This window comes from Schistocerca piceifrons, chromosome 3 (assembly GCF_021461385.2).
Source record: "Schistocerca piceifrons isolate TAMUIC-IGC-003096 chromosome 3, iqSchPice1.1, whole genome shotgun sequence".
Classification (NCBI taxonomy): domain Eukaryota; kingdom Metazoa; phylum Arthropoda; class Insecta; order Orthoptera; family Acrididae; genus Schistocerca; species Schistocerca piceifrons.
This window is the reverse complement of record NC_060140.1, coordinates 715,815,524-715,843,284: the sequence shown is the minus strand read 5'-3', so window position 1 is coordinate 715,843,284 and position 27,761 is coordinate 715,815,524. Positions and strand designations below refer to the sequence as shown.

Below are 27,761 nucleotides of genomic sequence, written 5' to 3'. Positions count from 1 at the left end.
GATTGCTGCAAATCGAAATATGTTTGCATTGCACGTGATGGCGGAAAATGGTTCCCTTACCCTGTGTCGTCCTGCAGCAGTCACCATGCTCATTCCCCACACAACCCATCCAGAGTGCAGAAAGTTCTTTACAACATGGTTGTACTGCTGTACTATCTGGCCACAACAATTTGGCCCCTGTCTCTGAGAGATAGATATCAGAAGTCATCGTCTTGGAACTAATCAAGTACTATCTACCAATGTGAGCTAACATCCTACGTCTGACTATCGTCCCCCCCCCCCCCCCTTCGCCTCGACGGTGAAACCTCGCTTAACGAGCACCTCCCATAACGCGCAATTCGCACAACGAGCAAAGCAAATTGTAAAAGAATAACTCGATTAACGAACGATGTTTCGCATAACAACCGACGAGGGTTTAGTGTGACGTCACCAGCCGTTCCCGCACGGTAGGGGAGACGTTCAACAATATGAACACCTATCACTGCCGGCAGCGACACATGAACAATGTCTTTAGTATGCACTTCAATCTGGGTTTAGCGCTTTTTCTGCTACTAACTTAGTGAAGCTTGTGATCAGACATTTTTCTAAACTTATGTTCACGCATTTTTTTTGTGTGTGTGTGCAAATTTTAATTATTTTCATAGAAATGTCCCTCGAAGATAAAGCTGCAAGAAGACGACTGTAAGAGAGAGAAAATTACCTTAGAAATGATACGTAAAATCACTGAAAATCACGAACAGAATGTGAGTGTTGCTGATTTGGCACACACATACATCCTCAAGAACAAGGACAAGATTAATGAGACAGATGCTTCAAAGGGAGTGACAAGACTATCTAAACAATAGTTTCATGTTCTGTACGATGTCGAAAGGTTGCTCCTTATATGGGTAAATGAAAAACAATTGCTAGGCAACACTATTATCGAGAACGTTATTTGTGAAAATGCGAGAATGATCTTCGCTGACCTCGTTAAGAAGACGCTAGGATCATCAATGGCCGAAGAAGTGTTTAAGGGAAGCCATAGATGGTTCGAGAAGTTTAAGTGAAGAACCGGCATCCACAGAGTTGTGAAGTGCGGGAAATCAGCCAGCTCCAACACAAAGGCAGCAAAGAACTTCATCAGCAACTTCAAGATACACAAAGATTCTGAGGGTTATCGACCACAAAAGGATTTTATTTATGACAAGATGGATCTATTCTGAAAAAAGATGCCGCACCTTTATAACAGCAGAGGAGACTGCATTGCCTGGTCCAAAGCCAATGAAAGACCAGGTCACACTGCTATTCTTTACTAATGCAAGCAGCAATTTGAAAATGAAACCGCTACTTGTTTACCATTCAGAAATTCCGCAAGCCTTCAGGAAGTGTAAATTCCAAAACAGCAAGTTAAATGTGATGTGGAGGTCCAACAACAGGGCTTGGGTGACACATGATCCTTTTTATGATTGGATCAATGAAGTGTTTGGTCCTTTGGTGAAAAAATCTTTGCTTGATATGAATCTGCCACTCCATGTCTTCCTTGTTATGAACAACGATTCTACCCATTCTCCAGGCCTACAAGACTACCTCCTTGAAGAATTTCAATTCATCAGTATCCAATTTCTGCCTCCCAACACCACTCCAGCCTATGGACCAGCAGATCATTTCTAACTTTAAGAAGCTCACACTAAAACACTCTTCGAGCATTTCTTTGAGTTGACTGAAACTATCAATCTCACTCTCAGAGAGTTTTGGAAATAACACGTCAACATTGTATCCTGTGTCCAGATGATCGAAAAGGTGTGGGAAGTGGTTACCAAGAGAACTCTCACTTCTTCTTGAAAGAAGCAGAAGTGGCCGGAGAGTGTTGCTGAATGTGAATCTGAGGCAATGTAGTCAGTACATGTGGAGACTATAATCAATGAGATTGTGTCTTCAGCCAAATGAATGGGACTAGGAGTGGATAACAATTATATTGATAAGGTTGTGGAAGATCACAGTCAAGAAATGACCACTGAAGAGCTTGTGGAGTAGCAGTGCGTTTCACAGCAGGAAGTTGTGGAGAGGAGTTCTTCAGAAGAGGTGGAGGAGGCAGTAACAGCAAAGCAGCGATCTTCTGGTGCAATAAGAGACATGCTGAAAGCATGGGAATCCGTTGCATTGCACACTGAAAATCATCCCCCAATAAAGCAGCGGCTATGTGCACTGCAAATTTATTTTTTGCCAAGAGTTGAAGTGTTGTCAGAAACAAATGACTACATATAACTTCCTAGTAAAAAAGAATTAGTTATGTATCATGAGTAACAAAGCACATAATACTGTATGTATAATTTTCTTTGAATGACTTTTATACTTATAATGTAAATACTTCATAATATACTTTATACTTTATGATATACTTTATAACATATAACTCTTATACATTTTTGCATGAAATGTGTTATCGTATTCTTCATTAATTTATATCAGATAAATTTATTTGCTTAAAGAGTGCTTCGCACTATGAGTAAGATTCTGGAAGGAGTTATGCTCGCTATGCATGTATTCATAAATTAACCTGAAGTACAACAATCACTCAAACACATTCATCATCAGTATAAAGTTCCAAAGTTCATGGAAGCACTAACTTACCTTACACCAGTTGTAAAATGCATGAAAAAACTGGAAAGCAAAAAAAAGTGATGTTCTGATAATATTTCAAATGGATTAAAAATAAAATGTCTTTCTTAAAATAAAATTTTGTTCTGGGTTTCTTTTACAAGTCAGTGTCAGTGTTAATTTTTGCCTCTTTTTCGATAGCAAAAATAGCTTGATTTGTTAAACCCAAAGTGGTCATTGTAGATACTCAATAATTTTTTATCAGCGTCAATGTACAAAGGATTCTCTCACAACTGACATTGCTTGTGGAAGCTATGAGGATTACCTCAGCATTATAACTATATTAGGTAATGCCCCTTCAAGTTTGGACTCAAAAATAAACTTTAGTAAAAGCAGTGGGCTGGAACAATAAGTTGTTTCTTACAGTCTGTTGTAGCTATGAAAGCCTGTAGATGCACCCACTTAAGTGTAACTTTACATCGATGTGCAGATGTAGAAAAGAAAGCATAAGAATGTACCAATTTGCCAAAGAATTCACTGAATTCACATTCACTGAGGCCCTTGCAAGCAAACCAGATTTAGCGAGTGATTTGAGCAGGACATAAATTTGGCATTTGTATTGATTTTACTTGTAGCTGCATACCTATTTGTTTTCGAGCCATTATAGCCGTAATATCGTAAACTTGTCCACTAAAATTCGCGATATCGAATCTATCAGCATTGAAATTATGTAGTATCGTCTCACTAATACCAATGGCTCCCTTGCTTTTCGTTTCAGTGACAGATTCTGCTAGTCATATTTCCCCATTTTTCAGTCATCGCACATTGTAATATTCAGTTTGTTTGGCTTTTATGGGAAGTACTGTAGAGTCTCTTGGCATTTTTAACCCGACCTATAATTTTTTCCCTGAAATTTTATAAACTCTTTTTGAATTTCTGGTGACATATAAGTAAATTAAGTGTTTTTAGTCCATTTTAATTCTTGCCAAATGTCCTCAGAGAACAGGATATTACTTCGCTAATAGATGCACCAGGTCCTAAACGATGTCTCTATTGACACTGGTGTCATTTTGCCTATGGTCACATGACACCAAATTTTGTTTTACCAGAAATCATACATTCTGGTTAGAATTTCATGCATTTTTTTCCTATAGTATTTTGCCCTTACTTATCAGTAGGTTGTACGTTTTTATATTCTGTTGCCAGCTCCAACCATTGAAAAAAATTTGGTTGTGTGTAGCACTTGATTCGTAGTTGGCACTTTGTTTCCAGTTTGTATTTCCGATAGCACAGTGCTATTCAACCACAGTAGGCTATCCTCGAAGCGTTGCCACTTCTTATGACACCAGCTTCTGTTGTGTGCCCTCTGGATGGTCAACAATATTGAATGTTTCCCAGATGGACAATAATATTTACTTCCTAGGAGTGAGATTGAGAGGCTGTGTAAGAGTACCGAGAACTTCGAAACCTTTGGAAGTATATCGTGTTGCCTGGAAGTATTGTGCCATCTGTGAGCTCAAATGCCACAAAGAGCAGGGAGCTTAGGTTTGCTGTTGCGTGGAAAATAAGGTCAAAACAAGATGAAAGAGCGTTATTATTACAGTGCACTGAATTTTATAAATCATTGCTGGCACTGTGTGATGTTAGGTCAGTGGAGTACAAAAACAGAAGTGTTAAGAATGTAGTAGTAGTTTAATTCATCTATAGATCTCTTTTACAAGGATGCTGGATATCTTTTGGTACTACAATTGAAGAATGGCAAAAATAAAGAAATTGACATATACAGACATTTACAGACTCACAGGTCTAGTAAGATAAGAATGGGTAGGTAGACAGTTGTGGTGTTATAGTAGGAACAATTCTGGCATTTAATGAAGTAATTTAGGGAAACCACAGAGAACCTAAATTAGGATGGTTGGATGAAGATTGGAGCTGCTGCCCTTCTGAATACAAGGCCACTGTGCTTAAAACAGTGCTATCTTACTCGGTTTATACTGTTTTACAAATAAGCTATTTAATAATGAAAGAGGCTAATGCTACACTGTAAATTCATTTCCCACTCCTAGTTATTGCACATACTATACACACTGTACACACATTGCTTCATAACACTACACACCGTTAGCTGATGTCAGAACCATTTTGTGCATCTCAACTTTCCCATCGCAGCATGAGAAAGTGAGTCAGTATCAGTCTATAAAGAGCTAGATGTTGAGCTGAAAAAGAGCGTTGCATAGCCCTGACAGTAAGTTTCTCCAGAAAAGGAAAAAGGAAGAAAAAATATTGTTTGATATTATTGTGTGGAATGTTTTACGTTTTCTTCTTATTATTGTTTGTTTGTGTCACCTTTTTTACTAATCCTCTTATCTGCATTATCTGAGTACTCCCTGAATGTATGGAATGTATTGCTCAGCAGGCGCTTTTTAACTGCGTTTTTAAATAAGTTTGTTTTAGCAATGTTTTTAATCTCCTTTAATATTTCACTGTACAGTTTTATTCCTTGATAGAATATGCTATTTTGTTTTTCATGTTTATTCTTTCTTGGTAAATATAAGTTCAGTTTAGATTTCGTTCCATGGTCATGGGTGGAACTATTTGTGCTGTAATTATCAGTGTTATTTTAGATTGTACAATTTATACTAAACGTAGAATGAGATTTTCACTCTGCAGCGGAGTGTGCGCTGATATGAAACTTCCTGGCAGATTAAAACTGTGTGCTGGACCGAGACTCGAACTCGGGATCTTTGCCTTTTGCGGGCAAGTGCTCTACCAACTGAGCTACCCAAGCAGGACTCACGCCCTGTCCTCACAGCTGAGCTTTACTTCTGCCAGCTGCCTAAACGTACTGACACAGTGCAGTTAAAATCCACACTGTTTTGCACAAATATCTATATTGAGCTCGACTAATAGTTTTCGTTGTTATTCTCATGGTCCTCTTGAAACTGAATTTCATGGAATTTTTTTTCTTTATGCTCAGTGAATCTCTATTGCTTCCTCACCAATTGTAAGCTGCCTTGAGGATTTTGTTTGCTTTGATAAATCGTATGAACGCCAGAAAATCCAGGGAATGGCCATGAAGAAAGATTTTTTAAATTCATAGTTATGGATAAAAGTACATGTAGAAATTTGTCTCTATGTATACATTACTTACCCGAATATAGTCCCTTAGAGCATGTTTTATTCTATGTCACGTTTCCACAACTAAACCTATGTCTCAAATACTGTAAGGTGAAACTCCACTTGTAAATTTCAAGTCTTTGAATGAATTGGCAGTAACAAGGTATCGTCGCGCGGTGGATAAGAACGTTGGACCATATGTACACATAAATTTATGAGGTTGTTTTTTAGTTCAATCTAAATTCTGTCAACGAGTTTTCGTGAGTGACTTTTGATGCTCCTTGAACCAATTTTTTACCTACCTTTTTTCTGCTTGCAACAAAGTAGGGCAGTTATCACAGCAGCAGCATTTTTATCGTCCACAATTCCGAAAGACAGTAATATTGCGCAATGTATTTGAATTTTGACCTTCCAGGGGCCGCATTACAGTCGGCTGTGTATTTTCCCTCATGCATTGTGACTGGCACAAATGGCGATCGTGTGTGGTGTGCAAGTTTTCAGCTCCTCTGGAAGGTAACCCAAGTCACGCAACAGTTGTTTATGCTTGTGTTTGCGCGGGTAACTTGGAACGCGTCAAATGTATTGTGACCGTAGTATGCCATTTTAGTTCGCGTGTGCCTTTGTTCTGTGGAGTTCGGAAAAAGTCAGGATGCCGGCGCAGAGGAGTATTCTGAATTTCGTTAAACCGATTCAGATCAAAAGGCCACTATCATCTCTTTCAGAAAATGAGACACAAACGTTGAAGAAATTTAAAGAGAGCACAAATGAAGGCGTAGAATCGAAAACGGAGTCGCACACCTCTTCACCCCGAGAGTGGCCGAACGCTGTGATTGCAAAAATTAAGCTTACCAGTAAGAGGTGTCCTGCGCTACATCATAGTATTGGTGTCTCTTGGTTCAAGGCCCTGGAATCGGAATTTAAAAGTCCGTATTTTGAGAAGGTATAAATTGTGTGTGTGTGTGTGTGTGTGTGTGTGTGTGTGTGTGTGTGTGTGTGTGTGTGTGTGGGGGGGGGGTACTTTATTTCTTCCAGTAGGCCATTGGAAATAATGAGAAGGAATCTAATTTTAAGCCATTTTTTCCTTTGCAGCTTAGCGAATTCCTACAACAGGAGCGTGGGAAAAGCCGAATTTTCCCCCCAGATGATAAGGTATGGACATGGACGCAAATGTGCTCCGTTAAAGATGTGAAAGTTGTAATCCTTGGACAGGATCCGTATCACAACCCTGGGCAAGCGCATGGCAAGTGTTACAACAATTTTTGGGACTAGTGCAGCAGGGGATACAACCCGTCGGCTTTGGACAATGACGTCACAAGTGGCCAATCGAGAAGCGATTCTTCTTAGTGTTGTAGCTCCCTTCAGTGGCTGATAAGTGTTTTTTGACTTTTTAAAAAAAAATCTCACGAGATAGAATAAACAGATCCACTTTATTAAGCAATCAGTAAAAAAACTAAACTGAAACATAACAGCAAAAGCGAAAATGGTAAACTGCTCTCTGGCGGCTTGTGACGTCCTTGTCCAAAGCCGACGGGTTGTATCCCCTGCTGCACTAGACCCCAATTTTTAATATTACGTGATGTAAAGTTAGCAACAATAGTCAGGCAGTTTTACTTAACACAGAGAATTTTTGCTTGGATTCGCATTAAAATTTTTTGTTTTCAATAATATTTATTTTGGTTGTCTCGATTAGTTGTAGTTTTTAAATTTGTGGGAAATTTCTAGATCGTTTATTACAAACGAAGGTCCTCCAAAGTGCATTTGAGGTCTTTTTCAATATGCGTCTGTTGACCCATATTGTTATGACATGGGTTACTTGCCCGATGATGATTGCACTAAACAGTGTTGAAGTTTGTTTCTGGTTTGCAACCTCTGTTGATACCCGTTCATTCTGTACACAAGTGTGTATCAGTTCACAGCACTATCTCTCATTACCCATTAGGCTAACTCTGTTTCAGTAATGCTCACCCCTTACTGTTTCTGATTAAGTTTGCGGATTTTCAAATCAACAACATAATGGAAACTTTGAGAATATCATGGAGAGAACAATGGATAAAATTCAGATGTTAGTACTTTAATAAAATATGTTATTACCATCCAATATTCCAAGCAAATATAGATTGTTGCAACAGCAGTAGTAGCAGCTTTATTCATCCGTGGATCTATCTTTGCAAGGATATAGGACATGTCAAAATATTTACAAATTTAGATCAATTTAAAAAAAGCTAATTTGTATACACATATATTTAGCTACAGACTTCTAGTTGGAGACAATAATTAGATTAACTCCTCGTATAAAATTTTTTTTTTTTTTTTTTTTTTTTTTTTTTTTTTTTTTTTTTTTTTTTTTTTTTTTTTACAAATAACATACTAAGTAATGTAATGCCACATTGTTCACTACTATGTCACTGCACACACTATACACACATTGTTTCATAACACACACACACACACACACACTGGTGATCTCTGCGCCATTTTCTGTACTGCAACTTCCCATTTGCTATCCTGGAAAACTTGAGTCAGCATCCCTCCATACCGAGAGAGATGTTGAGCACAGAAAGAGGACGAGGTGATAGTATTGTGCTGTGCATGTCTTGGGAGGTAAGTATTTCTAGAAAAGAAAAAAAAGAAGGGTAAAAACATAAAGTGAAGGTGTTATGTGGAATGTTGGACATTTCATAATCATTATTATTATTATTATTTATTTGTATAACATTTTTTATCAAACCCCTACGCTATTTTAGCTAAGTAATCCTTCATTGTATAAATTGTATTGCATAACAGGTACTTTTTAGCTGCTTTTTCAAATAAGTGTATTTTGGCAATTTCTTTAATCTCTTTTGATAATTGTACAGTTTTATTTCTTGGTAGAAAATGCTGTTTCGAGTTTCATGTTTATTTTTCTTGGTAAATGTAAGCCGAGTGTCTCTCTTCTTGCGTGGTCATGGACACAGCTGTTTGTGAAGTAATCACTAATGCTATTTTTCATGTGTACAACTGACTGGTAAATGTATTCACATGGAGCAGTTAAAATCCCAAGTGTCCTGAACAGATCTTTACAATGAGCTTGACTAGTATTTTTGGTTATTATTCTTATGGTTCTTTTCTGAAGTTTGAATATTGTGTTCATATTTTGTGCATTTGTCCCCCAAAAAAGAATTCCATAGCTAAGAACTGAGTGTACATATGAATAATACGTAACTAAAAGACACTCCATGATACACACTGATAAGATTCTAAGGGCATAACATGCTGATGACATTCTGTTTGCAAGTACCTTTGTGTGGTTACACCACTTCAACTGCGAATCAATATTCATTCCTAGAAATTTTACATTTGTCACACAGTCTATAGAGGTGTCGTCTACATTCAATTTAACATTGTCATTTTTTTCTCTTCAAACTGATATTCGTGACATTAGTTTCCTGTATGGTCAATGTCACTTTATTACTTATTGACCAATCATAAACTTCCTTGAGAGTTTCATTTGCTTTCTTGGCAAGGAGTTCTCATGTTTTCTCAGTGACTATATTATTTCTGTCATCAGCGAAGAGGAATTTTTCACCATGAGTAACACTACTCGGAAAGTCATTGATGTATATTCAGGAACAGTATTGGTCCTAATACCCGTGTATTAATGTATTTTGGTTCTGATAAGTGTTGTACTAAATGTTTAGATGTATTTGAAGTATGTGTTATCTCTACTCTTTGTACCCTATCTGTTGGGTATGATCCAAACCAGTCATTAGCCACCCCTCTTATTTATTCGTAATGCTTCAATTTATTTAGTAGAATCTTGTGGTCGACTGTATCAAACGCCTTAGAAAGATCCAAAAATATGCCTGTGACACATACATCTTTATCAAGAGCATCAAGTACAACTTTTGTGAATTCTACTACGGCTACCTCCGTATTTTAGCCACTTCGGAAACCAAACTGTGATTTGCTTAAAAGATTGTATTTATTCAGGTAATTCATTAATCTGGGTATCATAATTGCTTCTGTTATTTTTGAGAATGCTGACAGCAGGGAAATAGGATTAGATTCCACCCGTTGGCTTTAACCCGTGGCATATGGCTGTTGTTGTGTGTGACATCATGATGGCATGAAGTTTGTGAGAGTGGTGTTTGTAGGTGTCGTTTTGATGTAATCGGTGGTGCTCTCTGGTAGTGTGTTTGTGTGCTGTGTGTTAGGTGATGTTTTTGGTTTAGATTGCGTGTGTGGCATGTTTATAGGTGGCATATTGTTGTGGTCGGTGGTTCTATCTGGTGGTGTGTTTATGGGTAGCAGGTTATGTGGCATATGGGGTTCATTTGTGTTGTAGCATTGCACGTGTGTGTTATCGGTGGTGGCTGTGCGTTCAGCGGAATATTTTTCAGTGAGTTAACGATTTTGGTTTTGTTATGTCGACATTATTGTAGGTTCCCCCCCCCCCCCCCCCCCCTGTTCGTTGTGTGCGAATTTTGCTAAATTGCGTTGTTTATGTCTTATGGTAGGTAGGGGTATGACCGACAAGGTCAACAGTTTTTGGTTGTCAGCGATAATAAAATTTCTTCAGCTATTCGGCCTGTTGCCTGAAGTCGTGAAGTGTTCAGCGTGAGGCTTACTTAAATTTAGGCGTCTCGGACCAGGGTCAGCTATATGTGATGTCGTAAGGTCACAGGAACTATTAGATTCTAATTTTGATTTTCTAGTTTTTTGTTTGTTTTAATAATAATAATATTAGTAGGATTAAGTGTGGTGGTGGTGAAAGTTTTGAGATTTATTGTGTGGTATCGGTAGTTGCTGTCGACCTATATAGGTCGAGGGAAGTGTTGTATTCCAATTTTATTTTGTTTTTTGAGGTAGTGACGATTGTGTACGTGGTTGTAGTTTAGGGTTTTATGATTTGGTATTGGTAGTTTCTGTTGACGTATGTAGGTCAAGGGAAGTGTTCGGTTCCAGTGGATATTGTTTCTAGTTGATTTTGGGAAGGTTGTGGTTGTTCCATTTTATCGTTTTTGTCATATGGTTTAGTGGTGTGTGCTTATTTTTAGTTTGTTCCCACCCAAGAACCCCCACTTGTCCCGTTAGTTTCATTATATTTTTGGAGGATTATGTGTTTCATGGTATTCCGATCTATTTTTGTGTTTTGTTGTCGTGTTTACGTAATGACGTCATAGTCGCGATATGGGTGTTGTTGTGAATGGTCGTTACTGCCATATTTATGATGTCATTGGTCAAAGCAGGCAGGTGGAATCGGACGTTTTCGTTAATTTCCAGTAATGTTGTATGTCTTCTGTATTACCTTTCTTAAACAAAGGCAAAACTCTTGCCTGTTTTAACTGCTCTGGAAATGTCCCTGACGTGAAGGATTCATTTATTATATTTGTTATGGGGCCTTGTATAATCCCTAAGCATTATTTCAGTACACACATTGGTACTTCATCTCAGCATACTGACTTTTTATTTTTTAGTTTTTGAATTGTTTCACGGACTTCGTTCTCTGTGGTTGGAACTAATATCATTGTATTTAGTGCAATATTATTTACGTGTGTTATATTTGTTTGGGGGAATTTTAGCTGTAACTGCTCTGCAATACTTGAAAAATGCTCATTTACATAGTTTGCTAAGTGCTGTGGATCATTTATTATTTTATCCCCCTCCCTTAGCAGTATGTTATTCTGCGTTTGTTTGCCTCTCCCCGTTTCCTTTTTTTTATAACATCCCAGGCTGCTTTGCTTTTATTCCCTACATTATTTATAATTCTGTCATTAAATCACTTATTTTTGCAGCAATCAGCATCTTCCTATAGATTTAATGGCATCCATCCATCCTTGAGGGATGATGGTGTAGCATGCTTGGTTTAGAGTCTGCAGCGTCTGCTGTGGCTAAAAAGTCCCACTCGAGAGTGGCAGTCCCTACTGTAGTTTGGACATGTGAAATTTGAGGGACTTCGAACAGAAGCCGCTCTGTCTCTTCGCTTTGTCCTCTTCCTGATTTGTTCCTGTGTGCGTTCATCCTCTGACAGCTTGACGCCATTGCGCACAGTTACTCGCCACTTGACACGGTTATCTGCAATGCTTTCCCAGCGACTTGGATTGATTCTCGTCTTGGTCAGGTCTCTCTTGCAGACATCCTTGAAACGAAGATGCGGTCATCCCACTGGCCTCACACGTTCCTGAAGTTCGCCGTACAGCAGCTGTTTCGGTATTCGTTCAGGATCCATGCACCTGACATGTTCCAACCATCTTAGACGTTGATGACTCAGGAGTGCAAACAATGATGCTGGTTGTGCTTACACGATGAAAGACTTCGGTGTTGGGTACTCTATCTCTCCAAGAGATCTGAAGGATCTTCCGGAGACAGCGGAGATGGAAGCTGTTGAGTCCAGATTCATGCCTAGAAAGAGTTGTCCATGTCTCACAGCTATAGAGAAGGGTGCTTATAACACAAGCATTATAGACTTTTAATTTAGTTTTTGTGGTAAGCAGTCCGTTGTTCCATACTCTGTTTTTCAATCTAGCCATGACAGATGATGCCTTTGCGATTCTGTAAGTAAGTTCAGTGTCCATTGACAAGTTGCTACCTATTGTAGATCCCAAGTAGGTAAAGTCATCAACTATCTGGAGAGGATTGCCATCAATGCTAATGGATGGAAGGTTGGTAGTGCTCTGCGCCATGATCTTAGTCTTTTGAAGGCTGATGAGTAGACTAAACTTTTCACAGGCATTTGATAATTTGTTGATTATATATTGCAGCTCATCTTCCGTGTTCGCTACTAGAGCTGCATCGTCTGCATATAACAACTCATGGATAACAATTGTATTTACTTTGGTCTTGGCCTTGAGGCAAGCAATGTTGAAAAGATTTCCATCAGACCTCGTATGTAGGTACACTCCCTCCTCACAGTCTTCAAAGGCAAATCTGAGAAGAAGGGAAAAGAAAATCCCAAATAATGTAGGAGCTAACACACACCCCTGTTTCACACCGCTATTAACAGGGAATGCTTCTGATGTTTTACCGTTGAAGCAAATTGTTGCTTGTGTTTTCTCATGGAAAGAGACAATTATCTGTAGTAGTTTAGGTGGGCATCCAATCTTCTGCAACAGTTTGAAAAGCCCATTTCTGCTCACTAAATCAAACGCTTTAACAAGGCCAATGAAAGCAATATAAAGTGGCCTCTGCTGCTCACGACATTTCTCTTGTAGCTGTCTTAAGGAGAAGATCATATCTACGGTTTATCGGCCGGGCCTGAAGCCACACTGAGATTCTGGGTAGATTCTGGAAGCTAAGATCTGTAATCGCATTAGGATGACTCCTGCATAAGCTTTCCCGGCTACACTTAGTAATGAAATGCCTCGGTAATTGTTACAGTCACTTCTGTTCCCTTTCTGTTTATATAGAGTAATTATCCTCGACTTCTGCATACTCATCGGAACATAACCTTCTTCCCAGCTGGTTGTGATAAGTGAATATAAATGTTTGAGAAGAACAGACTTGTTATACTTAATAATCTCTGCAGGGATCCCATCTTCACCTGGGGCCTTTCTGTTAGCAAGAGAATCTATTTCTCTACTAAGTTCTTCCATAATAGGCATTGCATGTAGTTCTTCCATAACTGGCATTTGTTTGATGGCGTCACATGCATCCTTGCTAACTTCATTCTCGGCTGCATACAACTCGAGGTAGTGTTCAACCCAGCGTTCCATTTGTTTGCCTTCATCAGTAATGACTTCACCCGTCTTTGACTTCAGAGGAGCTGTTTTTCTGACAGTTGGTCCAATTGCTTTCTTAATACCATCGTACATTGCCTTAGCATTCCCAGAGTCGGCCGCTTTCTGTATACCTGCACATAAATTCAGCCAGTAGTTATTTGCGCATCTCCTGGATGTTCGCTGTGCCCTGTTCTTTGCTTTTCGTAGGTCATCTCGAGTTCTTTCATGACTGGTTCCATTTCTTCCAAATTTTGCTCGTACCAGTCCTTATTTCTTTTTCCTTTTATTCCATAGGCCAATACTGCTGAGTTGTAGATTGCACCCGAGAGTTTTGCCCATTTCTTATCAACATTTCTTTCTGCTTGCATGTTTCCTGGGAAAGCACTTTCAAAATTACTGGCAAAATCCTGCTTTCTTTGTGTGTCATGAACATGATCTGTGTTGATACAGGGATGACCTCTCGGTTTAGCGTGGTGACATTTCTTAGGAGTGAGCCTCAATGTGCACGCCACTAGGGTGTGGTCTGTGTTGCAATCAGCACTATGATAACTTCATGTCAGTAGCACATTTTTGAGACCAGTACACCTAGTTATGACGGTCAAGTTGATGCCAGTGATGAGAGCGCAGGTGTCTCCAAGGCACCTTGTGCTGATCCTTAAGCTGGAAATATGTGTTTGTGATACAGAGTCCATAAAAGCAGCAAACTTCAAGCAATCTCTGGCCATTTTCATTCATTTTTCCCACCCCATGATGTCCCAGGCAATTCGGCCATATGTCGTTATCTGATCCAACTCTAGGATTAAAGTCCCCTAGAATATACAGTGTCTCGGTGCTAGGTACCTTGGCTATTCTGTCACTGAGTAAGTCATAAAACAGATCCTTGTCTTCCATGCTGGATGATAAGGAAGGTGCGTACACATTTAGGATGTTGACAGTGCCACTTGAGGAGCATATTTTCAAATCAATAATTCGCTCTGTTCCACTGGATGGTGGCACAGTGCAGTCCAGGAGGGCGTTTTTAACAGCAAATCCTACGCCATGAAGTCTTGGCTCGTCTTGAGACTTCCCCTGCCAGAAGAATGTGCAATTATCCTCCCTGATAGAGCCCGCGTCTGGAAGCCGCGTCTCCTGCAGTCCCGTGACGTCTACATTCAAACGATGGAGCTCTCTGTCAATTACGGCAGTCTTACGGATGAAATCAACCTCTTGAGCATCGTCGATGTACCTTGGACACATGGTCCTAACATTCCAGGTGGCAATATGAAATAGTGATTTCTTTATTATTTCATTTTTGTTGTTGGTAGGTGTACTATATCAACCCGCTTGTCGAAGATTACTTCTAAGCTTCACACACCCCGTGAAGCAGGCGGATAGTGGCAGGACAGCATCTTATTGGCTGGGGGCTGCCCAGCTTGAGGCGGGCGTTAGCTGTCCAATGAGATGCAATGATCTCTCCCACCGTCGGAAGTGGCCCCTGGCACTCGAGTCTTACACCAATCAGACAGAGCTTATAACCGGTAACTGCCTCTTCCCGTGTTGTGCCGAAGTCCTTGGACGTCGCTGAAGTGTCCTCTCCAGGATGCGACAAGCCTGAGCGATAAATATGAAGAAACGTGAGTTGCCCAATCATCAGTCTCCCTCTCGACCCAAATGATAATATCCAGAGGAAAGGCAAGCCAATACGTCTGGTATCACTTTGTTTGCAGGAGCTGCCGAAAGGGGACGTAGTACGCCTTCCAACTGCCTTAGGGGCCTCACTCCAGATTTTCTTTCAGGGTTTTCTCCCTTAGCCTTCATCCCTGCCGAGACCAACCACAAGGCAGTGGTGTGTTAAGGTAATTAGAGAAAGAAAAGAAATGGTAACTGAGGAGAGGGTAGGGAATAGGATATAAGACGGGTCGTTGTGAGGCACACTTTGTCTGGCTCCTCTGCTGAGACCTGCCCGGCTAGGTTGGACCTGCCAGTAGCTACGCTACCGCCGATATAGCTCTCAGCTTCCTTGGAGCACACAAACTCTCCCGCCCACACGGACAGTGCTACGATAAGGTGGTGCCTCATGGGAGAGCTTCCTATAGATGTACAACAGGTATTCGACCATGTGTTGCCTGAGATCCACCCCCTATACTTTCATGAATCAGCTGTACCAATCTTCCCTTCCCAGTCCTGTTTAGGTGTAGACCATGCCTAGTGAAGCCCCATCTGTTGATAGACCTGACGGGCACCAGAGAAACATGAGCAAAGGTGGCTGTCCTCGGAGCCATTCCTAACCCCACATTGATTCGCTTCACAGCTCCATCAATGTGTGGTTGATCATGACGCCGGAACAGCTCAACAAAGTGTACATTGGTGCCATGAGTCAGGGAAGCTATTGTCCAGGTCACCACCTATGTCATACACCCCATTCCTGTCCAAACTGTTTCCCACCCCACCCACTATCACTGCATGGCCCTCTTTTGTGAAATCCTTACATATATACCCTGCATTTGGCTTGAAGGTACTGGTGGCCTGGTATGCTGCCCCTAAACTTTCCTGTAACTGAGGGCGTACTCCTCGCCCATGGCTACTACCTAGCAACAGCACTTTCTTCTTCCTAACGCTGTGCACATTCCTAGGTGGCTTGGCCTCGGTTGAAGTGTGCTGCACATTTCCTGCTCCTTGTTCTACCTGAGGCTCTTCTCCACTTAATTCTGGCAGTGGTAGATACCTGTTGTGGTGTTGTTGATAAAACTTCCTATCCTCCTACCAGCTGCCAGTTCCCAACCACCCTCCTTCCCCCCTATCTCCCTTGATACTTAAGAGTTCCTTCCTTGCTTCCTCCAAGTGTGCCTGAAGGACGCAGATTTTCCTTTCCTGTTCCCCAATCAAAATGTTCTCACTGCATACTCTGCAGTTCCAGGAGAGAGCCTCCTCTGTTGTCCCAACATTCTCCCTGGGGTGTGTGGTTGGGGGGGGGGGGGGGGGATGGATTGGTGGAATATAGGGCTTGTGTAGTGCTGTAATGGGAACAGTGAAGGGGCTAGATGGCTAACGAAGGTTGAGGCCGGAAAGGTTACAGGAACAGAGGATATATTACAAGCAGAATTCCCACTTGCACAATTCAGAAAAGCTGCTGTTGGTGGGAAGGATCCCGACAGCACAGGGTGTGAAGCAGCCCTTGAAATGAAGAACATAGTGTTGGGTGGTGTGCTCAGCAACGGGGTGGTCCAGCTGTTATCCACAATTTGTCGGCAAACATTCAAGTGGACAGACAGTTTATTGGTTGTCATGCCCACATAGAATGCAGCACATTGGTTGCAGCTTGGCTAGGCTGTATGAAAAGGAGTTTTTGGTATGGAATGCATTGCAGCTGTTGAATTGGAGGTATTGCTGGTGGTTGGTAGGTTTGATATGGACGGAGGTACTGTCATAGCCATCATTGAGGTGGAGGTCTTCATTAGTAATTGCCCTTACCCATTGAGCTCCTTCCCTGTTCACATTCCAGCAATACACAGCCCTCTGTTCCACCAACACACCCACGGTCATTTTATTCTCTCCTTTTCTGCTACCCAAACCCTCCCACCCAAGCCCTCCATTTAACCTCCCAACTGTGCACCTAGCTGTTCTACCTTCTCTCCATTTGTCCCTGTATGCTCCCACAAGCAGTGCTTTACCATCCCCCCACCCCTACTCTGGAATCCCTCTCCCTCCCTGCCCCAGCCTTCTCCACATCTCCACAACCCAATTTCTTCTCCCATCATGGACTGCTGTCTCGTAGTCTGGCCTCAGTAGCCAGAGACTGAAGTCATGTGTGTCAGCTGCTTTCGTGTGCACGTGCGTGAGTGAGCGCGCAGATATGTTCTCTACTTTCGATGATGAAGGCCTTGTTAGCTGTAAGCTCACTTTGACTCTTTTTGTTGTGCCTATCCATGACTCAGCTTCTCTGCTATATGGTGAGTAGCAACTATCCTATTCATGTATTTTAAATTTTGTTTATAATTCAATTTTTGTACATAGCATGTGGCTTGATGATAAAGTTAATGTCAGATTACAAAATCAAGGATCCCGGGTTCAATCTTTTGTTGGTTCAAGGATTTTTTACCACTTGTTGTTTCTTTCACCTCTGGCAATGATCTGTCCGTGAAAAAGACAAAAAATAAATGCCAAGCTGCACAACCATTTCATCGCCATTAAACTATAGGCCTCCAACAACTGCATGATAATTCACGTCCAAGATTGAAGGAAGGCAAGGACAGACAACCCTCAGTTGGAGAATGTTTAGGAAGTAACTGTAGTGTTGAAACTAATCTCTGTTGTAGGCAGCCTCCTCCCCTCCTCCCAGACTTGGTGATCTGCGATCTTCAACCAACCTGGAAGCAGGCACATCTTATGAAGAAAAGAAAGTTATGCAGACTAGGCATTAATGGCAACATGACAAGATCATTAGTGGTAGAACACTGTCACTGAAAGGAAAGGAAGTCAACTTTCAAAAGGAACTATCCTGACACATGCCTTAAGTGGGTCAAGAAAACATATGTGGGGACAGCTGTATGGAAATTTCAACTGTTGTCCTCTCAACTGACGTCTTGTACCTTAACCCCTGTGTCACATTGAGAAAATCTAAGATCATTTCATGTAGCAGTAAGATGTGATGAAATGGATAAATATATTACTTACTTACTTACTGCGTTGGCCACACAAACAGCAGTCGGTCTGTGGCCTTTGGGCAAATATATTGCGCACATTAATTTGTTGACTCATTTGAAAATTTGAAACATTTTCTTACTAAAACAACTTATTAGGTCAGTAATTTTAAGCCTTTCTAATTTGTGTCTCTGTCTGAACCATTTTCTTTATTCAGAATATCTCAATGTCAAACCTCTAGTATTCTTGTTAAGTGCAATAGCTGCTTCCACAATTTGAAAAACTATACAGAACAGTGATAATTTAATTGTACTAACACAATTTATTTTGTTTGCTTTTAGGACTGTGTTTTAGTGTACCTCGTGGGGTACCACCTCCACCCAGGTATGTAACAGTAAAGTTTACAGTTTTCTGATGTTAGGAAAAGAGCCAATGCCGTTCTGAAAACTTTTCCCATACTAAAAGTCGGGCGGCATGTCATTTTCATGTAGCCAAAGTATGAATAGTTTCAGGTAATAAACTAAGCGATAGTCATATAGTTCTGATTAGCACCTTGGAAAAAAGGTTACATACTTCATCACACCACTAGAGGAGCTCAAACAAAACAAAATCATTATTTTTATATAGACATGCAAGATATTGTGGCACAGGCAGTTAAGTGAGTACCAGGACTGCAGACATTTACCTACCAGTAAACAAAACATGGAGTACATCACTTTATTTTTTCGAGAGGAATTAAAACATTGATTATGTCTTGTACAACTGAATAAACAGGCATTTAGTTTTTTTATTGTGAAATGGAAAGCTTTTCACATCAATAGTTTATCTGTTGTTGTGTTTAGGTTGGTACATGAGTGTTGAATGCAAATTAATTCTACCAAAGTGAGCAAATTCAACATTTATGTCGTACATCTACATACATTCTCTGCAAGCCACCGTACAGTGCTTGGTGGAAGGTACCGTATACCACTGCTAGTTGTGTCCTTTCCTGTCCCATGGGCAGTAGAACGAGGAAAAACGATCATCCATATGCCTCTGAATGAGCTCTAATTTCTCATATCTTATCTTTGTGGTCTTTATGCGAAATGTTTGCTGGCGGCAGTAGAATCGTTCTCCATTCAGCTTCAAATGCCAATTCCCAAAATTTTCTCAATAGTATTTCTCGAAAAGTAAATCACCTTTCCTCTATTGATTCCCATTTGAGTTCCTGAATCATCTCCGTAATACTTAAATGTTGCCTGAACCTATGGTAACAAATCTAGGAGCTCACCTCTGAATTGCTTAAATGTCTGCGTTTAATGTGACCAAGTGCATGTTCCAAATACTCAAAGAGTAGGTCACAGTAGCATCCTATATGTGGTCTCCTTTGCAGATGAATCACACTTTCCTAAAATTCTCCCAATGAACCAAAGTTGACCATTTGCCTTCCCCATTCACAATTCTCATTTCATTTCATATTGTTTTGCATCGTTAAATCCAGATATTTAGACGACATGATTGTGTCAAACAGTACTCCACTAATCTGCATTTGAATGTTAAGGGTTTGTTTTACCTAATCGTCTGCATTGTTGTTGTGGTGGTCTTCAGTCCAGAGACTGGTTTGATGCAGCTCTCCATGCTACTCTATCCTGTGCAAGCTTCTTCATCTCCCAGTACCTACTGCAACCTACATCCTTCTGAATCTGTTTAGTGTATTCATCTCTTGATCTCCCTCCACGATTTTTACCCGCCACACTGCCCTCCAATACTAAATTGGTGATCCCTTGATGCCTCAGAATATGCCCTACCTAGTCAAATTGTGCCACAAATGTCTCTCCAATTCTGTTCAATACCACCTAATTAGTTATGCGATCTACCCATCTAATCTTCAGCATTCTTCTGTAGCACCACATTTCATAAGCTTCTATTCTCTTCTTGTCTAAACTATTTATCGTCCACATTTCGCTTCCATACATGGCTACACTCCATACAAATACTTTCAGAAACGACTTCCTGACACCTAAATCTATACTCAATGTTAACAGATTTCTCTTCTTCAGAAACGCTTTCTGTGCCATTGCCAGTCTATATTTTCTATCCTTGCTACTTCGAGCATCATCAGTTACTTTGCTCCCCAAATAGCAAAACTCATTTATTACTTTAAACGTCTCATTTCCTAATCTAATTCCCTCAGCATTGCCCTACTTAATTCAACTACATCCCATTATCCTCGTTTTGCTTTTGTTGATGTTCATCTTATATCCTCCTTTCAGGACACTGTCCATTCGGTTCAACTGCTCTTCCAAGTCATTTGCTGTCTCTGACAGAATTACAATGTCATCAGCGAACCTCAAAGTTTTTATTCTTCTCCATGGATTTTAGTTCCTACTCCGAATTTTTCTTTTGTTTCCTTTACTGCTTGCGCAATATACATATTGAATAACATCGGGGATAGGCTACAACCCGGTGTCACTCCCTTCCCAAATCTATTTTCTAACAAGGGAACCTCCCCATCGCACCCCCCCCCCCCCCCCTTCGAGATTTAGTTATAAGTTGGCACAGTGGATAGGCCTTGAAAAACTGAACACAGATCAATCGAGAAAACAGGAAGAAGTTGTGTGGATCTATGAAAAAAATTAGCAAAATATACAAACTGAGTAGTCCATGCGCAAGATAGCCAACATAAAGGATAGTGTGAGCTCAGAAGCGCCGTGGTGTCGTAGTTAGCGTAAGTAGCTAAGGAACGAGAGGTCCTTGGTTTAAGTCTTCCCTCGAGTGAAAAGTTTAAATTTTTATTTCAGACAATTATTATCTGTCCGTCCGTCCGATGCGAGGTAACTGTGCCATAGTATGGGGATGCTACACCTAAACAAACATCGAAACACACGTCAATCAATTACAGGGCACGGAAGAGAGAGTATTCCTGCTAACGAGGCTCCATGGCTGGCAGTTGACTGTTTGCTACTTTGGACGAGCGTACATTAAATACGTGAGATGTATTCCGTGGGCAGTATGAATCCAGCAGATATAGCTTGCGACTTCAATAACAAGGTCAATGAATATTTTCCAAACTGTAAGGAATCGGAAAGTTCATTAAGGGATCGAATAATTGTCGAACATTTGTATGATTATTTCCTACATTTGTTGATAAACAGTACGTGTGGTGATGACGATACCGTGCTGATTGCTGCGGGACTGTATGTACCAGATGATGAGATTGTTGACGATCCGTACGAAGAACACGTAGAGAAAATACTGCGACTTCAATCTGATGGTATACCTTTGGGTTACATGAAGGAAATGCTCCAATACAGGTTACTGTCCAAACCAATTAAAAGACGCAAATATAGATTATGGATTGAAGTAACAAATAAATTTAAGAAATTTAAAAGGATGGAGGAAGAACGCACAATTAAATATTGCAAAGAAGTTGTGGAACCCGAAGACAGATATTCAGTGATCTAGAAAACAATGTATACCGATAATTTATTAAAGCCAGAAATGAATTAAGTGCAGTGCATGATACAGACCTACAGATTTGAGGATTGCATTACACTAAACAAATTGGCCTGGACTTCAAGGCTTCATCTCATTGGCTTGTCATGTTCAAAAGAAAATACAAAATTACAAGCAGGAAGATTACGAAATATGTAAGCAAGAACTACGCGAATAAACTGGAAGAACTTTTAGTGTGTTCCAAGACTTTTGTTACAGAAACTAACGTCAGATTCCAACAGTATGAAGAGACATATATTATCAACACAGATCAGTCCGGTTTTAACTATGAAATGAAATCGACCCGCACATTATAGTTTGTTGGAGAGGGTGACACGGAATGTATGTAGACCAGCTGCATGCCACTTAACATAGTTATACCATACAATATGCTCTGAACAAAGCAGGATTTCTTTTACCTACATTTTATTTATGTTTGCAGGAAAAAAATGGTGTATTTGGACCGCAAGTTCAGCAACAGGTGAGTAGGGTACTTGCGCAAATGCCGAATGTCATTGTGAATTGCAGTGCATCAGGAAAAATGGAGGAAAACACTAGTGAAAGACTTTAATGAACGTGTGATTGTTCCTTACACGGACAAAGATTTTGCCTTACTCCTTGACCGCTATACAGGACAGAAGGATCAGGCATTGTACAATTTTAGTGTGGGAGTAGACATGATTACCATTCCTCCAGGTTGTACACCTCTTGTGCAACTGTTAGATGTGTTTGGTTTTCGGCAAGTGAAATACTTTGTGAAAAGATTGTGTGATTTTGCGAAGCTGCACAGGTACACATTTAGTATTGTTGACGTGATCGTGTGTCAGTTATCAAAGTTCAGGCACTCACACATAATCAGCTTCACTCTCCAAAATTCCAGGACATGTTCAGATTTGCTTGGACATATGCAGGATTTGATGGTCTACACACGGAAAAATTTGAAAACGTTAACATATGTTTCGACAGAGCACAGGGAAAACTGTGCGACTGTGAAACTGTTGCATTCATTTGTTGCAGTTTATGTGACAAACTTCTATGTTTTCATCACTTTTTTGGGAGTGATTATCACACCCACAAGAAAACCTAAATCGGGCAAGGTAGAAGAATCTTTTTACCCACTCGCCAAGTGTACAAGTTAGGTGGGTCGACAAAATATTCCTGTCATGTGACGCACATTCTGTCATCAGTGTCATATAGAATATATCAGACGTGTTTTCCTGTGGAGGAATTGGTTGACCTAAGAACTTGCGATCAAATGTTTTCGGTTCCCACTGGAGAGGCACGTTCTTTCGTCTACTAATCGCATGGTTTTGCGGTGCGGTTGCTGAATACAGACACTAAACTTACTACAGTGAACAGAGATGTTATTGAACAAACGGACAGATCATAACTTTGCAAAAATAAAGAAAGTAAACTTTTCACTCGAGGGAAGACTTGAACCAAGGACACCTCGTACCGCAGCTGCTCACGCTAACCACGAGACTACGGCGCTCCTGAGCTCACACTATCCTTGATGTTGATTATCTTGCGCATGGACTACTCAGTTTGTATATTTTGCTTATTTTTTTCATAGATCCACACAACTTCTTCCTGTTTTCTCGATTGATCTGTGTTCAGTTTTTCAAGGCCTATCCACTATGCCAACTTATAACTAAATCTGAGGGGGGGGGGGGGGGGTGATGGAGAGGTTCCCTTGTAAGATAAGTTGTAGGGTCAGTATTGCCTCACGTGTTACAACATTATGTCTGAGGGTATTTCGCCTGTCGCGTACATCTCGCCCACGAGATGGTACGAGTTTTGTTAGGCCTGGCTCTCCCAAGGCTGTCAGTAGTTCTAATGGAACGTAGTCTACTCCCAGAGCCTTGTTTTGACTTAGGTCCTTCAGTGCTTTGTCAAACTCTTCACACAGTATCATATCTCCTATTTCATCTTCATCTACATCACCTTCCATTTCCATAATATTTTCCTCAGGTACATTGCCCTTGTATAGTCTCTCTATATACTCCTTCCACCTTTCTACTTTCCCGTCTTCGCTTAGAACTGGGTTTCCGTCTGAGCTCTTGATATTCATACAAATGGTTCTCTTTTCTCCAAAGGTTGTTGTTTTTTTTTTTTTTTTTTTTTTTTTTTTTTTTTTTTTTTTTTTTTTTTTTTTTTTTAGGCAGTATCTATCTTACCCCCTAGTGATATATGCCTCTACATCCTTACATTTGTTCTCTAGCCATTAGTTAAATTCAATCTCTCTTCTGTTATCCAACGATTTCGATCAGCCCTTGTCTTTTTACCTACTTGATCCCCTGTTACCTTCACTATTTCATCTCTCAAAGCTACCCATTCTTCTGCTACTTTATTTCTTTCCCCCGTTCTTGTCAATCGTTCCCTAATGCTCTCTGCGAAGCTCTCTACAACCTCTGGTTCTTTCAGTTTATCCAGGTCCCATCTCCTCAAATTCCCACCTTTTTGCAGTTTCTTCAGTTTTAATCTACAGTTCATAACCAATAGATTGTGGTCAGAGTCCACATCTGCCCCTGGAAATGTCTTAAAATACTGAATCTCTGTCTTACCATTATATAATCTGTCCAGTATCTTCATGCTTCTTCCATGTATACAACCTTCTTTTATGATTTTTGATCCAAGTGTTAGCTATGATTAAGTTATGCTCTGTGCATAATTCTACCAGGCGGCTTCCTCTTTCATTCCTTACTCCCATTCCATATTCACCTACTACGTTTCCTTCTCTTCCTTTTCCTACTATCGAGTTCCAGTCACCCATGACTATTAAATTTTCATCTCCCTTCACTGTCTGAATAATTTCTTTTATCTCATCATACATTTCTTCGATCTCTTTGTCATCTGTGGAGTTAGTTGGCATATAAACTTGTACTACTGTGGTAGGCGTGGGCTTGGTATCTATCTTGGCCACAATAATGTGTTCACTATGCTGTTGGTAGTAGCTTACCCGCATTCCTATTTTCCTATTCATTATTAAACCTACTCCTGCATTACCCCTATTTGATTTTGTATTTATAACCCCGTATTCACCTGGCCAGAAGTCTTGTTCTTTGTATCCCACCTGGAAGGCGGTGCATGGGTCTGCTCCTGAAAACTGAAAGGTTGGCAGAAGGAAGGAAGTGAGTAGGAGCAGGAACAGGTAACACAAGTCGGTACGGCAAGAAAGTAAAAGTGGTTTACTGGTGCTTGAATCTATACAGGGCATACATAACTTTGTAATGATGAGCAAGCCTTAAACCCGTCTTAAGTAGAGTGAAGTATATGAAGTGAAGTGTCCTAGCCGTCTGCTCTTGATCAAATGGGCAGAATCTAGAGCGGAGCTTGTAGAGCTCTCCCGTCCCGGCTATGGTGCATTGTCGTCGGTATCTGTCTTAGTGCCAAGCTAGCAGAGCGCACCTACGTTGTGACATCGTAGCTATCGATACCACATTGTTCCTCCTGCCACCAAACTTCACTAATTCCTACTATATCTAACTTTAGCCTACCTATTTCCCTTTTGAAATTTTTAACCTACCTGCCCAATTAAGGGATCTGACATTCCACGCTCCGATCCGTAGAACGCCAGTTTTCTTTCTCCTGATAGCAACGTCCTCCTGAGTAGTCCCCACCTGGAGATCCGATTGGGGGGACTATTTTACCTCCGGAATATTTTACCCAAGAGGACGCCATCATCATTTAACCATACAGTAAAGCTGTATGCCATTGGGTCATTTCGTGTCAGTTCAACCAGGGGCTCCAGCTCATAGTCCCAGATTTGACTGAAATTCAGTACACCAACATGTGTGGAACACTCGTGTGCAAAGTATTAGTTAGTTCCAGAATTATGGCTTGTGAAAGAAGGTGGTGTGACCCGGAAATTGCAACCCGCATCTGGCAGTCTATCTTCAGACCCAACTTCAGGTCTCGATAACTTTGGAACTATTCCACACAGTGCAGTGAAATTTTTACAACCCAGTAACATCCATTTAGAGAACACATGCCATGAATCAAAACACCAACACCACATTTCTGAGGGAAAATAAAAAATTCCAAAATTTGATTAAAAAATGTAATACGTTAAAATGTACATATTGTAGGTGCCCTCTATGCCAAATATAATTCACTCAAAAAGGGTATACATTTTTTTTTTTGTGGTAAGCTTAATGTGGCCTAAACACACACAGAACTCATCATGCCCATATCAGTCACACAAACAGAGTTACATGCTCACAAAAATACAAAAATTTGAAAAATTACCTGAAAAACATGGATTTTCGAAGTGTGGTTGCACAAAAACGACAAGTGGTATCAAAGCCAAATTTCACACATTGCATAAGTAGACCATAATGATATATATCTCAAAATTTCAGCATGTTATTGCAAGACGTTTGTGTACAATGGAAGTTTACAGATGTATTTGGTGATGTGGCCATTGTTCCACAACACAATTTTGTAAAAACTGGTCTGCCTCTTCTTATCCTCTCCCACAACTGTTTAATCGCTAAGCAACACCATATAGACAGATTAACACAACCTATCATTAATGTTTACTGCACCTTAACTGCTAAAAACCAGTCGATTGTGCTTCGAACAGAAGTTCTCCCACACTTTAGCTACTGTACTCTGTACATTGAGTGGCAAATTATACTTTCTTCCTGACACTGTAGGAACTGGAACTGTCATAAGAATATGTTCAAAAGGAATCCAACACCTGTCTGCCAAACGTGGCCAATGAAATGATCTTGCTGGTCCTGCTGGTGCCATGAAGTTCACAAATATATCACCTTCTGCTTCACAGCACTCTGCAACACATCCTAAGTACCATTTGTCATCATAAACAGCAATAACATAGTAACCTGGTTGTATGTTGCTGCTTTTGCTTCTGAATCCTGAGACACACACTGTGAAGACACATGTTGTGCATGAACCTATAGTCATAACTGGACAGTCTGCTCATCTGCACATTGTCAGAGTGCGCTGGAGAGAAGTGATGATGGCTCCTTGTGCCTGAAACAGTTTTAACGTGTTCTAGTCTGCTTCTGATTTCATCTCATCTTTTGAAACATAGAATGATTGTATGCCAGAGATATTTTTCTGTACCCAGGTAAATAATTGAAGAGGTGTTAGAATGTGACCTTCTGTAGGGTGCTGCAGACGAGCTCATGATGCCATGCGCTTAATGGTAGCACCAATACCATCACATAGATTTTTACCATGACTTGTTGCAAAAAAAATCCATTCTGCGTGAATATGAAAATCATGGTAATGCATACATAAATTTTTGAGATTTTTACAGTTTTTGTACTGACTAGCTGCCCCATCACTGAAGTATTTCGCAAAATGTATGTGAGGCAGCTTGTTTTTCACATATGCCATGACAGTGCGAATGTGGGCATGAACTGCAATGGCATCATGAATTAAACAGTCACTAAAAACGCACAGGTTCATGACAGACACATCACCTGATTCACCTCTATAGTAAATCGCAAATGGCTGGAGAATTGCTGGCTGTTGTCCCAATGATATCCTTGGATGGCATCTTGAACTATAAATGCATAATTTTCAGAAAAGTGTAGTATTACTGTAATTTCATCTTGTTTCAAATTATCCTTACAAAACTGGAGATAAGCCGATTGTGCTGTTGCTGTGAAGTTGTGTGTGGTCAGTTTGTCCATTTTTTGACAACACATTTCAACAAAATCTTCCACTGTACTTTGCTTTGTTTCAAGACTTGGTGCGATCCATGTTTGCCCATTGTTTATAAGAAACAAGTTCATTGTCATCCATAAGGAGTTCACCATACAGTTTGTTATTCATGTGTTCTGCAAGATTGGCCTTACCAGGACACTTTACACACCTGTGTATCATGCACTGGCAGGAACTGATGTCACACACTAGCAGCTTCATTGCACCTTTGTAATCCAGACCAGAATCTTTTATAGCAGCAAACATCAGCTTATCATTTTGATGGGTCTCACATACACAAACATTGTGTGTGCTCCTTGCTGTTACAGGCACAACCCATTTTGGCCGAAGATCGAAAAAAGATGATAACCCTACTTTGGTATTGGGACACTTTTTTTGAATTCTATATATATTTCTCATATGTTGCATAGCAACAGTCTTTTTTGCATCTGTACATGTACATTTCCCATTTTCACCATTACGTAGTCCTTTTTTTTTCCAGGCATTAATCGGCTGTAGTCATTATTTTCATAAAACTCTGACACTAGCACCTTTATTTCTGAACTCAATTGCTTACCCTGAGCCTGCTGAATTTGTGGA

At 40.3% G+C, this 27,761-nt stretch overlaps 1 protein-coding gene across 1 annotated transcript in view; it reads left to right on the top strand.

The window, feature by feature from the left end:
- The first annotated feature begins 6,216 nt into the window (after positions 1-6,216).
- The window catches only part of LOC124789343 (uracil-DNA glycosylase-like), a 51,197-nt gene continuing 29,652 nt past the window's right edge, over positions 6,217-27,761 (top strand). Inside the window, exons 1-3 of the mRNA XM_047256667.1 lie at positions 6,217-6,634; positions 6,784-6,934; positions 18,353-18,395. Coding sequence (XP_047112623.1) covers positions 6,344-6,634; positions 6,784-6,934; positions 18,353-18,395 — 485 coding nt within the window. The 5' untranslated portion in view covers positions 6,217-6,343. The remainder of the gene's footprint in view (positions 6,635-6,783; positions 6,935-18,352; positions 18,396-27,761) is intronic.